At 42.9% G+C, this 15,983-nt stretch overlaps 1 protein-coding gene across 1 annotated transcript in view; it reads left to right on the top strand.

Moving 5' to 3' along the window:
• The window catches only part of TNRC6B (trinucleotide repeat containing adaptor 6B), a gene marked incomplete at both ends in the record, with an annotated part of 214,269 nt that overhangs the window by 154,500 nt on the left and 43,786 nt on the right, over nt 1-15,983 (top strand). The window contains 5 exons of the mRNA XM_080706231.1: nt 468-2,816; nt 4,548-4,706; nt 9,885-10,060; nt 13,393-13,467; nt 15,200-15,245. Coding sequence (XP_080562357.1) covers nt 468-2,816; nt 4,548-4,706; nt 9,885-10,060; nt 13,393-13,467; nt 15,200-15,245 — 2,805 coding nt within the window. The remainder of the gene's footprint in view (nt 1-467; nt 2,817-4,547; nt 4,707-9,884; nt 10,061-13,392; nt 13,468-15,199; nt 15,246-15,983) is intronic.

Here is a 15,983-nt window from a genome sequence, read left to right as displayed (position 1 = left end):
TGTAGAAGATGAGACTAGAAATGTTGATTGGCCTGGGTTGTGAGGTATCTTAAACTCCTGGCCAAGGAGCTTAGCTTTATTCTTAGGAATATACAGCTCATAGGAACTCTTGAAAGTTCTCATACTTCAGCAATAGAATCGATGGTGTGTTTTAGGAATATTATTCTGGGATTTGGAGTAGATTAGAGACAGATCAAGTTTAAGGCATTGTTGCATTTGTCTCAAGATAAAAGAAAGTTCTTCTCTGCCGATAAAAATGATGGCAAACCTTTGAGAGTTGGTATAGAGTTACGATTTAGCGTATATAACAGTGGGCAAATGAAAGACCAGAGGGGACTCAGTCCTGTAGAGAAGCCAGTTCGTCTCTGTCGAGGTACAGTGAGCTCTCCTATGAGCAGCTTGAGCTGCGGTAGTATTGCTGGGTACTGTGTGTGTTGCTGTGCTTGATTCCATGATCTCTTTCCCAGAGTCAACCCTTGGAGGTGCTGCTGCTTCAAATTATGCAAATTCCACTTGGGGCCCGGGAGCCTCCTCCAACAACGGCACCTCCCCCAACCCAATTCACATCTGGGACAAGGTGATTGTAGACGGGTCTGACATGGAAGAGTGGCCTTGTATTGCCAGCAAAGACACTGAATCTTCTTCCGAAAACACCACCGATAACAACAGTGCCTCGAACCCTGGCTCTGAGAAGAGCACTCTGCCAGGAAGCACCACTAGTAACAAAGGCAAAGGGAGCCAGTGCCAGTCTGCAAGTTCTGGGAACGAATGTAATCTTGGGGTCTGGAAATCTGACCCCAAGGCTAAATCTGTTCAATCTTCCAGCTCTACTACAGAGAGCAACAATGGACTAGGAAATTGGAGGAATGTGAGTGGTCAGGATAGAATTGGGCCTGGCTCTGGCTTCAGCAACTTTAACCCAAATAGCAACCCATCTGCCTGGCCAGCGCTGGTCCAAGAAGGAACTTCTAGGAAAGGGGCATTGGAAACGGATAATAGTAATTCCAGTGCACAGGTTAGCACAGTCGGTCAGGCATCCAGGGAACAGCAGTCAAAGATGGAAAATGCGGGTGTTAATTTTGTTGTCTCTGGCAGAGAACAGGCTCAAATTCATAACACTGATGGACCAAAAAATGGAAACACTAACTCCTTGAACTTAAGTTCGCCAAACCCCATGGAGAATAAGGGAATGCCCTTTGGAATGGGCTTGGGGAACACCTCCAGGAGCACTGATGCCCCTTCACAAAGCACTGGAGATCGAAAGACTGGGAGTGTTGGATCTTGGGGTGCAGCTAGGGGGCCTTCTGGAACTGACACAGTCTCTGGACAAAGCAATTCTGGAAACAATGGGAACAATGGAAAAGATAGAGAGGACTCCTGGAAAGGAGCTCCTGTTCAGAAATCAACTGGGTCAAAAAGTGACTCTTGGGACAACAGTAACAGGTCTACGGGTGGGTCCTGGAACTTTGGCCCTCAGGACTCTAATGACAACAAATGGGGTGAAGGGAACAAAGTGACATCTGGGGTCTCTCAGGGAGAATGGAAACAACCGACTGGGTCTGATGAGTTGAAGATTGGAGAATGGAGTGGTCCAAACCAACCAAATTCTAGCACTGGAGCATGGGACAATCAAAAGGGCCACCCCCTCCCTGAAAACCAAGGCAATGCCCAGGCTCCCTGTTGGGGAAGATCTTCCAGCTCCACAGGAAGTGAAGTTGGAGGTCAAAGCACTGGAAGCAACCACAAAGCAGGAAGTAGCGACAGTCATAATTCTGGCCGTCGGTCGTACAGGCCCACACATCCTGATTGCCAGGCTGTCTTGCAGACTCTTTTGAGCCGAACTGATTTGGACCCCAGGGTGCTCTCAAACACTGGCTGGGGCCAAACTCAAATTAAGCAGGACACGGTGTGGGATATTGAAGAGGTGCCAAGGCCTGAGGGGAAATCTGACAAAGGAACTGAGGGGTGGGAGAGCGCTGCCACACAGACCAAGAACTCAGGGGGCTGGGGAGATGCACCCAGCCAAAGCAATCAAATGAAGTCTGGATGGGGGGAGCTCTCGGCCTCAACAGAGTGGAAAGACCCCAAGAGCACAGGAGGCTGGAATGACTATAAGAACAACAGCTCTTCCAACTGGGGAGGAGGACGACCAGATGAAAAGACACCTTCCTCTTGGAATGAGAACTCTGGCAAGGAGCAGGGGTGGGGAGGTGGACGCCAGCCCAATCAAGGATGGGCTTCTGGGAAGAATGGTTGGGGAGAGGAAGTCGATCAAGCAAAAAATAGCAATTGGGAAAGTTCTGCGAGTAAGCCTGTGTCTGGGTGGAGTGAAGGAGGGCAGAATGAAATCGGAACTTGGGGTAATGGTGGGAATGCAAGCCTAGCTTCTAAAGGTGGGTGGGAAGATTGCAAAAGATCCCCCGCGTGGAATGAGACAGGCAGACAGCCCAATTCCTGGAATAAACAACACCAACAGCAACAGCAGCCGCAGCAGCCACCGCCACCACAGCCAGAAGCTTCTGGTTCCTGGGGGGCCCCACCCCCACCACCTCCAGGGACCGTTCGACCTTCTAATGCCAACTGGAACAGCGGGCCCCAGCCTACAACCCCGAAGGACGAGGAGCCCAGCGGTTGGGAAGAGCCATCCCCACAGTCAATTAGTCGGAAAATGGACATTGATGATGGCACTTCAGCATGGGGAGACCCTAACAGTTACAACTACAAGAATGTGAACCTGTGGGATAAGAATTCCCAAGGGGGCCCAGCACCTCGAGAACCAAACCTGCCTACCCCGATGACCGGAAAATCAGCATCAGGTAAGCAATAGCTTCTTCTCATAGTTTTGATGGAAATAAAAAAAAAAAAGAAATCCTAAATTGGGCACAGCGGTGCCTGCTGTAATGCCAGTACTTGGAAATCTGAGATTGAAAATCACAGGTTCAAGGCCAGCCTCAGCAATTTAACAAAAAACCCTCAGCAACTTAGTGAGATCCTGTTTCAAAATAAAAAGGGCTAAGAGTATAGTTCAGAGGTAGGATGACCCTGGGTTCAATACCCAGTAACACCAACACTCGCCCAAAAAATGAAGAGGAAATCCTAGACCAAGGCATCTTTTATTAAGATGCATTTATTCAACTTTGTTTTGAGCCTTTCCTACTCTGTTGCTGAGTTGTCATGGTTGCTGACAGCAGCTGCTGGTAGTACGTTATAGTGTTCTCTCTTGGCAAAAAGGGAAAGATGGCAATCCTGTGTTAGTCTCCAGAATTATTTTTCTGCAACTGTATTGGTCTGCAGAATCCAGAAGACTTACATCTTGCCAAACTATGGTCTAGAATTAAAAATAACTAAAATAGTAGCAGAAGTAGACCTGATTTCCATTCCATTTCTGGTTCTACCCTGGGTTTGTCCATGGTGCTTCTCCTTCCCCAGTCAAGGAAAGCCCTCTGTTGCTCTCCGAAAGCCATGATTGTGTTGCAGCACAGCTTGCATCGGAGGGCGCAGTCTCCTTCAGGTGATGCTAGTGATTACCTCTGGAAAGGCGTGCACCTTGTACACGAGGTTGTTATCTCAGAATAATTAGTAACCCAGAATTAAACCCTGTTCCCTCATGTTTTGAGTAGGAAACATTCTATCTACTAAAAGGTCACTTCATTCTCAGTGTGGCTTGAATGTTCTTGTAGAGCATATAGTTCCACACATTAAGAGGATGCACATTTCAAGTCTTTAGTTAAAATTAATCATAATGGTAGTAATTAGTTTTACAAAGTAAACCTAATGTTCAGTATTCAATGAATCTAATTATGGCCACTTAGAAAGTGATTACTTTTAACTGGCTCTTTTATTTTTTTTAAGTATTGAAAAGAACAAGGAAGGAAATAAAGATTGCTCTTTAACTATCTAGAATAAAACCTAACATTTACAAAAATTACATTCATATTGTGAAAACCAAACTGTACAGACAAGCAAAAAGCAATCAATAAAATAATCTTAGCACCTTGAATCCCTCTCCATAGTTAATCTCTTAGAAGTTTGTGTTTTGTTCATTACTCTTGTTCTTATCTGTAGCAAAATATATATCCTTTAGAAATTTTACAGAGAAGGGATTATCTGCATCATTATTCAACATGCAATTTTCATCTACTTTCCAGCTTCTCATATTAGCAATACACTTCTGTCTTTTAATTGCTTTATATATAGTATTCATTTCACTCATACATATGAATTCACAATTCATCTAACCTGTCTCCTTCTGATAGATATGTAGCTTGCTTCCAAATTTTTTCTAACAGCAATGCAGTGAATGTAGCTATGCATGGAGTTTCATCTACTTTGACACATGTACCTATGGAATACTTTCTTTTCAAGTAGAATTACTGGGTCAAAGTGATGTGGATTGGACTTTTAAAGAGTGACGTTTCCAGATTCTCCTTGAAGGTTGTATCTGTGTCTATTTCCGCCAAGAGAATATAGTTGTCACTCTTCTCACCGCCTTCACCCTCACTGGATATTAGTTGTTTCCTTCTTAGAGACACGTTTCTTTTTTACAGTCTGGAGCAAAAGCACACCACCTGCTCCCGATAATGGAACTTCAGCTTGGGGTGAACCGAATGAAAGCAGTCCTGGGTGGGGTGAAATGGATGATGCAGGCGCATCGGCCACAGGCTGGGGGAGCACGCCCGCCAACGCTTCCAGTGCCACGAAACCCAGTAAGTTGGCCACACGCTTAGCTTTGAAGGGTTCTTTGTTGATTTGGGAGTCAGACATTTTGATGGGGATGCTTTGGTATTTAAACTTGTTTTGGTGAGATTTAGGACCTTGAACATTAAATAGTAACAGATAGTGGTGACTTTTCTTGTTATGTGTTGAAATGTTTCCAGTGAGCTAAAAGTCATAAATTAATATAATTAAATTTTCTTAAATACTAAATTTGGTATGTGGTTAGAACTGTAATTTTGATGTAATCCCCCCATACCTTTTTTTTGGGGGGGAGTGGAACTGGGGATGGAACCCCCCGGGCATTGAACTTCTGAGTGACACCCCAGCCCTATTTTTTTTTTTTTTTTTTTTTAGATTTTTAGTCTTTATTTTGAAACAAGGTCTCACTGAGTTGCAAAGGGCCTCACTAAGTAGCTGAGGCTGGCTTTGAACCTGCGAAATCCTCCTGTCTCAGCCTCCCAAATGCTGGAATTACAGGCGTGTGCCAGCTTCCCCCATACCTTAAATATGCTTACTATGTCTGTTTTGCATTTTTACCCTTTTGTTGGTATAATTTCTTTTGAGACAGGGCCTCACTAAGTTGTCAAAGATGGCAGCAGAGGAGTTCCCAGGCTTTCAAGGTTTTTGCTGCCTAGGGACTTCATCAGTCTGTACTTTCCTTTTATCTTTTTATTCTCTTCATCCACCCACGTAAGAATACTTCTAGGTTTCTTAAACCTGACAAAGATTTATTCATTCTAATGTTATACATGAAGAACATCCTACTTACTCATAATCATTGAAAATCTAAGCTACACTTGATCCAGCTGGCAATGTGTAGTTGTGACAGTTTGTAAAACTGTAGACTCATGGTATGGAATACCTCCTTGCATACGTCTAAATACAAATATTAAATATCAGGTGCCCATTCTCACTTGTTTCTTTCTTTAAAAAGATTTCAGGGATTTCTTTAAAAAGATTTAAGGGATTACGTTTTATTTAAAAATGAAATTAGCAATGAGCCCAGCTTGGTGGTGCACTCTTGTAATCCCATCATTCGGGAGGCTGAGACTGGAGGATCGTGGTTCGCGGACAGCCTCAGCTATTTAGGGAGGTCCTCTGCAACTCAGTGAGACCCTGTTTCAAAATAAAGAATTAAAAAGAGGGGGGGCAGGGGGTATATCTCAGGTTCAATCCCCCTGAGTTCCATCTCCAGACCTGCCAAAAAAAAAGAAAAAAAAAAAGAAAAAGAAAAAAGAAAGAAATTGCAAGCCAGGCATGGTAGTACATGCTTATAATCCCAGTACTTGGGAGGATCACAGATTCAAAGTCAGGCTTGGCAATTTAGTGAGAATATCAACAACAAAAATTGGCCAGGCATGGTGGCACACTCTTCTAATCCCCGCATTTGGGAGGCTGAGACAGGAGGATTGCCATTTGCGGACAGCCTCAGCTACTACTTAGTGAGGCCCTTTGCAACTTAGTAAGACCCTGTATCAAAGAATAAAAAATAGGGCTGGGGTGTTTCTCGGAGGTAGAATGCCCCTGGGTTCCATCCCCAGTACCACAAAAAAAGAAAGAAAGAAAGAAAGTAAAAAAATTATATGGAATGCTCAGAAGCTGAATAAGAAAAAAGATCTTTGGTTAAATTTAACCTATGGTACTTAGGTCTCTAGCATTGCCACACGAGAAATAACTTTATTCTGAAATTCACACTTTTGCTTTTTTTTCGTATGTGTGGTTCTAGAGGCATTCTATTTCCAAGGTTCACCCCCAGCCGTATTTTATTTTTATTTTTGAAACAGGGTCTCACCAGGTTGATGAGAGTCTCATTACTTCCCGAGGCTGTCCTTGAGTCCTTGAACCTGCAATCCTCCTGTCTGGGCCTCCTAAGTACAGGTGTGCACCACCAGCCTTAGCTACACTTGTGCATTTTAAAACCCAAGAATCTCCTCCACTTCATAGCCATCTCAGGCTTATGAAGATCCTGTTTTCATTGCGATTTTCATCCAAAGTCAGTTGTGGCATCATGGGAAATGTCACCTTGGAGACCGGAAATAGACCCAGATGCTCAAGGGGATCCTTGACACAGAGGCTCTTCACCAGCACCTGCAAGTTTTTTGTGTGCATTTCCCAACCTCAGGTCACCATTTCCATCACAAAACCCTCACTTTTTTCCACATTGTATAATGTTTTCTATTCAAAATTACCTATAGTTTTAAAGCCAGGCGTGGTGGCGCACGCTTGTAATCCCTGCGCTTGGGAGGCTGAGACAGGAGGATCGCGCAGGTTCGAAGCCAGCCTCAGCTACTTAGTGAGGCTTTTAGCAACTTAGTGAGACCCTGTTTCCAATAATATATATATATATATATATATATATATATATATATGAGTATAGCACGGAGGTAGTAGAAAGCCTCTGGGTTCCACCCCCAGTACCACCCCCCCTCAAAAAAATATGTATATATAGTTTTATCTCTTTCATCTGGATAATTTCCAGTTGATGGTGGCAGTTAATTTGTGAACTTTTTCTAGCTTGTGAATGCCCTAAGTGTGCTATGAATCCCTAATATTAAAAATTAGAGATCTCTTGCGGGATGTGGTGATGTACGCTTACAAGTAACCCCAGTATTTGGGAGGCTGAGACGGAAGATTGCAGGTTTTTGGCCAGCTTCTGCAACCTAGCAAGGCCGCCACAACTTAGTGAACTCAGTGAGAGACCCTTTTAATTTATTTATCTCCTTCCTTCCTCCCTTCCTTCCTTCCTTCCTTCCTTCCTTCCTTCCTTCCTTTCAGTTGAATTCCAGGACATTTTACCTCCGAGCTACACCCCAGCCTAAATTTTTATTCTTTATTTTTGAAACAGAGTCTCACCAAGTTGCGGAGGGGCTCACTAAGTAACTGAGGCTGGCCATGACCATTACCATGAGACCCTGTTTCAAAAAAAAGGCCTGAAACCCTGTTTCAAAAAATAAATAAATAAAATTGAGCTGGGTGTATAGCTCAGAGGTAGAATGTCCCTAGGTTTCATCCCAGTACCACCAAACAAACAAACAAAAATAAAAAATCTTGCACTCACATCTTTGTGTATGTGTGTAAGGGAGTCCTGGGGATTGAACTCAAGGATATTCTACTTCGGAGCCATGCCCCCAGCCCTGATGTATTTTTTATTTTGAAATGGAGTTTTGTTAAATTGCTGAGTGTCTTTTGTGGAACTGGGTCTCTCATTACCCAGTAACACACACAAACACTCACACGCACAATCTCACACACACATGCATATGCATGCACACCGCTCTTTTCTCTAAAAGAATTCACCTGATGTCTTTATTTTATAACAGAACCAATGTACTACTTATATTTGGATTTTGATTCCTATTGTTTGTCAGTATGTGTTATAAAGTCTACTTACATCATATAAACATAATACAAGCCGAGCACAGTGGTCCATGCCTGTGATCCCAAGTACATAGAAGGCTGAGACAGGAGTATCCCAGGTTCAAAGCCAGCTTCAGGAACATAATGAGGCCCTGTTTTTAAAAAAATAAATGAATAAATAAAATGCATGGAGAGGTGTAGCTCAGTGATAGAATGGCTCTGAATTTCATCCTCAGCACGCGCGTGCGCGCACACACACACACACACACACATACACACACACACGTAGCCAGGCGTGGTGGCTCATGCTTGTAATCCCAGCATTTGGGAGGCTGAGACAGGAGGATTCTAGTTCATAGACAGCCTCAGCTACTTAGTGAGGCCCGTTGCAACTCAGTGAGACCCTGTTTCTTTTATTATTATTATTATTGTATTGGTGCATTATAGTCATATGTTTTACTGGGATACAAGACCCCAATTAGCCCATACCCAATACCCACCCACCCTGTTTCAAAATAAAGAATAAAAAATAGGACTGGGGGTGTAGCTCAGAGATAGAATGCCCCTGGGTTTCATCCCCAGTACCACACAAAATATACACACACACACACACTCTTCATGTGGCTAAGATGAAAGTGATGGTGAGCACCATCACATTGACCAGGGCCTGCTGGAGGGTGCAATACCAATTAGAACAAGTCAGCCACCCTGAGCCTGTGTAGTTGGTGGGAACCTGTGTGGCTGCCACAGGCTCGGCCCCATGCCATGGCTGCAGCCAGTTGGGCAAGGCCCCTAAAAGCTACTTTTCTGGTTCTATGCATCACATGAAGCTAAGTCCAGGAAGGAAAGGTGAAGGTGGAAGTTTCTAAGCAGGTGAATCCAATTCTTTGCAGTATTTTTGGAGGGAAATTAAGGATTTAGCCCAATCTTCAATTAAAGGTATTTGTTTAAAGGTGAGGTTGAGCCGGGCGTGGTGGCGCACACTTGTAATCCCCGCGCTTGGGAGGCGGAGACAGGAGGATCGCGCTGGTTCGAAGCCAGCGTCGCTGGCTTAAGAGACCCTGTTTCCACATAAAAAAGTTAAAAAATAGGTATGGGAGTGTAGCCCGTGGGTGTGTATCCCGGAGGTAGAAGGGCTTCCAGGAACCCCAGTACCACCAAAATAAATAAATAAATAAATAAATAAAGGCGAGGTTGAGCTTGCTTAGCTTGTGTTCTTTTGAAAATTAGATCCCACTTCTCTGATTTTCTCTGTATTCCTGATTTCCCCTTCCCCTCTATCCTCTACATTTTCTCCTCTTTTGTTTTCAGAACCACAGCACACACAGTCTTTGCCTAGAATGGCCATATGTGACATTTTCTTCTTTCACCATAACTTTTATATTCAGGATCTTTATAAAACTTTGTTTTTCTCCTTGTCATATTTTTTTCTTCTCTACCTTGCCCCAAGTAAGGTAAACAGCTGTTCTTTATCATTCCCATTTGTAATGTCCATTTATGAGGGCGAATGATGCCTCCAGTTAACTATGCTCACTGAGGGGAACTATTTCTGTGAACAAACCTTAACTTTCTTGTAATTGTGACAAGTTCTCTTCACTTTCGGAATTCCGGTCAACTTGCTTGGTACAAAGGAAGAAAACCTTGACTGTGTGGTGTGTTTCCTGCTCTCTAAAATAAGGTATCAGCCTTACCATGTAGAGAAAATAGATAAAATTATAAAGGTACTAAAATGTTGCATCTGCAAGGCATTGTTTTTCTGATTATTATTATATGTATTTGTTGTAAAATCATAAACCACTCTTTCCTTAAAGATTCCAAATCTATGCAAGACGGCTGGGGGGAGAGTGACGGGCCAGTCACAGGAACTCGCCATCCCAGCTGGGAAGAGGAGGAGGATGGAGGAGTCTGGAACACCGCCGGCTCTCAGGGAAGTGCTTCCTCCCACAACTCAGCGAGCTGGGGACAAGGGGGAAAGAGACAAATGAAGGTAACAGCTTCCTCAGCTTTGGTGCTTGCTTACTTGTTCTTAGGAGGCAGAGTTGAGAATTTGGTAATGGAAGGAGTGAGGCAGCTCCGAGGTCTTAAGGGAGGAAATACTTCCGTAGAAACTAGTCAGCACTTCCTGTTCTCCTTGTCTGCCTTCCTCATGGCCTTGAAACCTTGAGCTACAAAACTGTTGCAGTGGATAAAATGAAAATTTCCAAGATACAAGGTATCTTTCATTGTGGGTTTCCACATTATAATAATTTGTTGGAAGCTCTCAAGGCATACTTTAAAAATGCTTTATTCATTTGCATTCTAAAGCCCAAGAAGTTCTTAGAGTATATTCCTATGAATATGTAGGAGAGAAACCAAAGGAAGATAACACCATCTTCTCCAGTGGAGATCAGTATGTCCCAGTTTTACGTAATTGAGGAAGTCCCAAAGCCCAAACCTTTCCTCCCTACAGAGTGAAGTGCCAGTGTGGAGTTTTACTACAAGAGCTGGGTGATTCCTCTTCATCCTGTATCAGGCTGAGTTTAAACTTTCCATATAATGCCTCAGTTTCTCCTTGGATTTTTCATATTTCATGAGGACTATGTGTATGTTGCGGTAGGCAAATGTTCTGCCACTGAACTCTATCTCAAGCTCCAGGGTTTTGTATTTTAATCTAGAACAAAGGTCTTTACAGCTAATCTGTTGTCTTGGTAGGACCGATCAGGTCCCCCCCCCCCCCCCCCACACACACACACCATATTCTGGCTTCTTATTGCACACAGACACAATGGTAGAAAGAAGTATATGTTTAGTTTCAATCTGAGAATGTTGCTGTCCTAGGAAAGATTTTACAGCTAATATCGTTACGTGTTTCAAATATCTAATCCTATCTTAGAAGGCCTTCAGGTTGCCTTCATCCCCTCTACCAATGGGATTTTTTTTCTTTTTCTTTTTCCTTTTTTTTTTTTTTTTGCCATACTGGGGCATTCTACCTCCGAGCCACACCCCCAGTATGATTTTTTATTCTTTATTTTGAAACAGGGTCTCACTGAGTTGCAAAGGGCCTCACTAAGTAGCTGAGGATGTTCATCAACCCAGATCCTCCTGTCTCGGCCTCCCAAATACTGGGATTACAAGCATGTGTGACCATGCCTGGTTCCAGTGAGATATTGATTTGATTAAATACTTAACCTCTATTCTATAGCATAAGAATATATTTTGTTTCTATTAGAGACATTTTGTTTAAGCAGTTCTTCCTTGTTTTCCCCTCTTTTTTTTTTTTCTTTTTTGCGGTACTGGGGGTGGAACCCAGGGGCATTCTACCTCAGTGGGTCTCACTGAGTTGCAGAGGGCCTCACTAAGTAGATGAGGCTGTCCTTGAACTGCGATTCTCCTGTCTCAGCCTCCCAAATGCTGAGATTACAAGCCTATGCCACCACACCTGGCTCTTGTTTTCCCTTTTGAAAGGACTTTTGTTTCTTTATTCTAGTCACAAACGGAATTATTCAGTAAACTTTTCCACATCTTTGTACTCTTAGTGGTCATTTACAAATTAACAGTGAGTCCACATGAACTGAGTAGGAGGTACTAACGAATCCCTCTCAGGTGACACAAGATTTGTGTGGGTTAATTAGGAGTTGGGTGTTTCCACTTCTATGCCAGTGGTTCTGATATTCATTCTGAGGGTATTTGTTTAAAAATTGTGATGAAATGCATGTAACATAACATTTATCATTGAAACGATTTTTTTTTTTTTTGAGGGTTTGGGGATGGAACCCAGGGGCATTCGATCTCCGAGCTATACCCCCTGCCCTATTTTTTATTCTTTATTTTGAAACCGGGTCTCACTGAGTTGCAGAAGGCCTCACTAAGTAGCTGAGGCTGTCCGCGAACCACGATCTGCTGGTCTCAGCCTCCCGAATGCTGGGATGACAAGCGTGCGCCACCACGCTCGGCTTGCCATTGAAACAATTTGAAAGTATACTGTTCAGTGTCAGGAAATATGTGCATGCTCTTAGGGTGTACTATCACCACACAAGTTTTTTCATCTTGCAAAATTAAAATTTTGTATCTAAGCTGGGCATGGTATCACATGCTTGTAATCCCAGCATTTGAGAGGCTGAGCGTGAAGGATTGTGGTTTGAAGACAGCCTCAGCTCCTACTTAGTGAGGTCCTTTGCAACTCAGTGAGACCCTGTTTCAAAATAAAGAATAAAAAATAGGGCTGGGAGTGTAGCTCAGAGGCCTTTAGGGGTTCCATCCCCAGTACGGAGGGGGAGGGGGAGGGGGAGGGGATCAGTATCTATTAAATAATAACTTCCTATCCCCTCTCCCTCCAGGGAGGGCTGTTTTGAACTTAAAACCTGCAACTAAACATAAGTACCTCTACAAATAATAAAAAATGGAAATGACAGATATCACAGTGCACAGAATTTTTATCTATATAACGCATAAGTACACAAAGCACTGTTGTGCTTATCCCACTAAACCTGCATCAGAGTTCAGCTGCCTTCTTCACAGAAGCAAAGTGGAGCTAATGGTCAGTGATTTGTTGGGGAAGGCTAGCTTGTCCCATTAAGAAACAAAAACCCAACTCTGACTTACTTTGGCCTGAAGATTGGTGACAGTGTCTTCTGCCGGCCTCTTTCCCACTGGGAACACATGTCCTTTATGCTGTGAAACAGATGGAGTGCTACCTGGACGAGTTCCCTATTGCAGCCACACAAGGAATTCTGTCCAGTGTAAGTAGGCTTCTCTCCAGATGACATGCATCAGCAACTCTCTTTTCTCCTATTAAAAATCAGCCTGGGTCGCCGGGCGTGGTGGCGCACGCTTGTAATCCCCGCGCTTGGGAGGCGGAGACAGGAGGATCGCGCAGGTTCGAAGCCAGCCGTGCTGGCGTAAGAGACCCTGTTTCAAAAATATAAAATAGGTCTGGGAGTGTAGCCCAGAGGAAGAAGGGCTTCCAGGAACCCCAGTACCACAAAAAAAAAAAAAAAAAAAAAAAAAAAATCAGCCTGGGTCACAAGAGCAACCTCCTAAAAGTGTGCAGGAGTCACACTTTTCAAAATCTAGCAGTAGCTTTCATGGAAAAAGTAAAAACATACATTTTCCCAGTTACTTTTTGTCCAGTGTGGTGAAAGTGAAAACAGATATAACTAGAGGCTATTAATCATTTAAATGAACAGATTACTATGTCAAACTAACTTAGGGCAAAAGGATTCCAAAAGGTAAACTCTGGGTTCAGTGTTTTTTAGTATATACTCTTGCAAATATACTCTTGCAACTTAAGAGGTTATGATACATTATTTGGTTCTGAGTTTACATATTTCATTTCTGTAGTGCGCACTTAAAGGAGGAAACAATGATTCATGGATGAATCCTCTTGCCAAACAGTTTTCAAATATGGGATTGCTGGTAAGTTTTGTCTCATATGTATAATGTATCACAAGTTTTAGTTTTAGTACAAGTTTTGGGAGGATACTGGGGATTGAATCCCCAGGAGCATTCTGCCTATGAGCTACACCCCTATTCCTCTTTCTGTGTTTTTTTTTTTTTTAAATAAGAGTCTTACTAGTAAGGTTGCTGAGAGCGCTGTCCTCGAACCTGTGATCCTACTATCTTAGCCTCCCAAGTATTGGGATTATAGGTGTGGGCTACCACACCTGGTTTAGCACAGATTTGAAGACTACTGCCAGGCATAGTACGGTATTACAGATTTATAAACTGATGAGCAGTATATTTGATCTTTTAAATTAAGTATCTGTTTTCTATTCCTTTATTCTTAATATTATACTCTAGCTTTTTTTTTTTTTTTTTTTTTTTTGGTGGTACTGGGGTTCCTGGAAGCCCTTCTACCTCCAGGCTACACTCCTATGGCCCACACTCCCAGACCTGATTTATACTTTTTTATGTGGAAACAGGGTCTCTTAAGCCAGCATGGCTGGCTTCAAACCTGCTCGATCCTTCTGTCTCCACGTCACAAGCGTGGGGATTACAAGTGTGCGCCACCACGCCCGGCTATGCTCTAGCTTTTAAAGATGAGGGCTTTAAATGTGTCATCACTGTGCCCTTTTTCTGAGGAAACTAGGAAAGAAAAGTTACACTTAAAATTTATATCTTCTCGCCAGCTGGGCATAGTGGCGCAGGCTTGTAATCCCAGCCTTTGGGAGGCCGAGAAAGGAAGATCCAGGTTCACAGTCAACCTCAGCTACTTAGTGAGGTCCTCTGTGAGGCCCTGTTTCAAAATAAAGAATAAAAAAGTGTACTGGGGGTGTAGCTCGGAGGTAGAATGTCCCCTAGGTTCAATCCCCAGCACCACACACATATACAAAAAAAAAAAAAAAATTATATCTTCTCTAATGCTGCTGTGTCAGTTTTCATATTATAACTTTTAATAACTAGAGAAGCTTGATTGGGATTAATTTTACAGGGAATTCTTGTAGAATTTATATTTCCTTATTTCTTGGGGACATTATGGGGACACCGTGTCCTGGTTGCCAATGAATAAGTGTCTTGGCTGAATATTTCAAGATTTGATGACTTGACAGGTCACAAAAAGAAGTCGTCATCACTTGGCCACCACTTGTGGAATTTGATCCCAAGCAGCTGGAGCCTGAGGACAGGAGTTGATTTCCCCAGGCTACTGCTTAGCTGTTGCTCCATCCCTAGGCGCACAAAGACTGTGTGTGGAAACACAACTTTTAAGAATTCTAGGTATCAGCAGCAACTGAATGAGTGTATTAAAAATGTTAAGTTTTGCCGGGCTTGGTGGTGCACACTTGTAATCCCAGCGCTTGTAATCACAGTCAACCTCAGCTACTTAGTGAGGTTGAGACAGGACGATCGCACAGGTTCAAAGCCAGCCTCAGCTACTTTGTAAGGTTCTCAGCAACTTAGTGAGAGCCTGTTTCCAAATAAAGTATAAAATAAGTCTGGGAGTATAGCCCAGAGGTAGAAAAGCCCCTGGGTTCCACCTCCAGTACCACTAAAAAAAAAAAAAAAAAAAGTTTTTCATTCCAATTTGAAGTTCATTTTAGGGATCTTTGTTATCTAATGACAGTGGTAAGATGCAACTTCAACATAGTGGCACTTTCCTGATTTAAACATGTACATCCTTAATTCTCTCATTTTTTAATTTTAATTTCAGAGTCAAACTGAAGATAATCCAAGCAGCAAAATGGATTTGTCTGTAGGTGTGTATCACCCTGCTGATAGGGATGGACTGCATTGGTGTTCATGATGTGCTGTTGGGATGGCTTGCCCAACTTCAGATGGGCTAATATAGTTCAGTAGACAGTTACTGAGCACTTACTCTGTATAAGATATTTGTAAATTACTAAGTACAGGTTGCAAAAACCAGAACACAAAGTAAAGGAGTGATGCATGCTCTATCCAAGAAAGTGGGACACAGAGGTCAGTAGTTAATTGTGCAGAGGGTCCATCCACCTAAAGAATCCTTGCTCAGCTCCTAGTGTCTGTTGCTGGGGAGAGTAGGCTCAGCTCTGCCACATCTTCATCTTTCCAAGAGAGGCCAGTTACACAGATATATATTGACATCCTGATTTTTAAATACTGGAAACTGTGTCACATTGTATTACTATGTCTGTGGTGCTTCTGGACTTCAGGTTGCTGGTTTTGTCTGCACCAGAATACTTTGCTATAGACAAATTCTCCATGTTTCGTTATAGAAAAACTCTCCCACTGAATTGGAGCAGTTGCAGTGTCAGCCCTGAGTATGTGAGATTTTCATAGTAATATTGTTTACCGGGAGGAATTTAAAAAGAATCATACTAAAAAGAAAACAGCCCTGGGTAGTAAGGGAAGTCTGTATCTGGTCTCTAAGTTTCCTGGCTCTTCTTGTGGCCACATGTAATACCAGATTGATAGATCTGTGAAAGGAAAGCGGGAGTAACCACTGCACCTGGCAGATT

Source organism: Muscardinus avellanarius, assembly GCF_963383645.1.
Source record: "Muscardinus avellanarius genome assembly, chromosome: 11".
Lineage (NCBI taxonomy): Eukaryota > Metazoa > Chordata > Mammalia > Rodentia > Gliridae > Muscardinus > Muscardinus avellanarius.
This window is presented reverse-complemented; position numbering and strand designations above follow the sequence as displayed.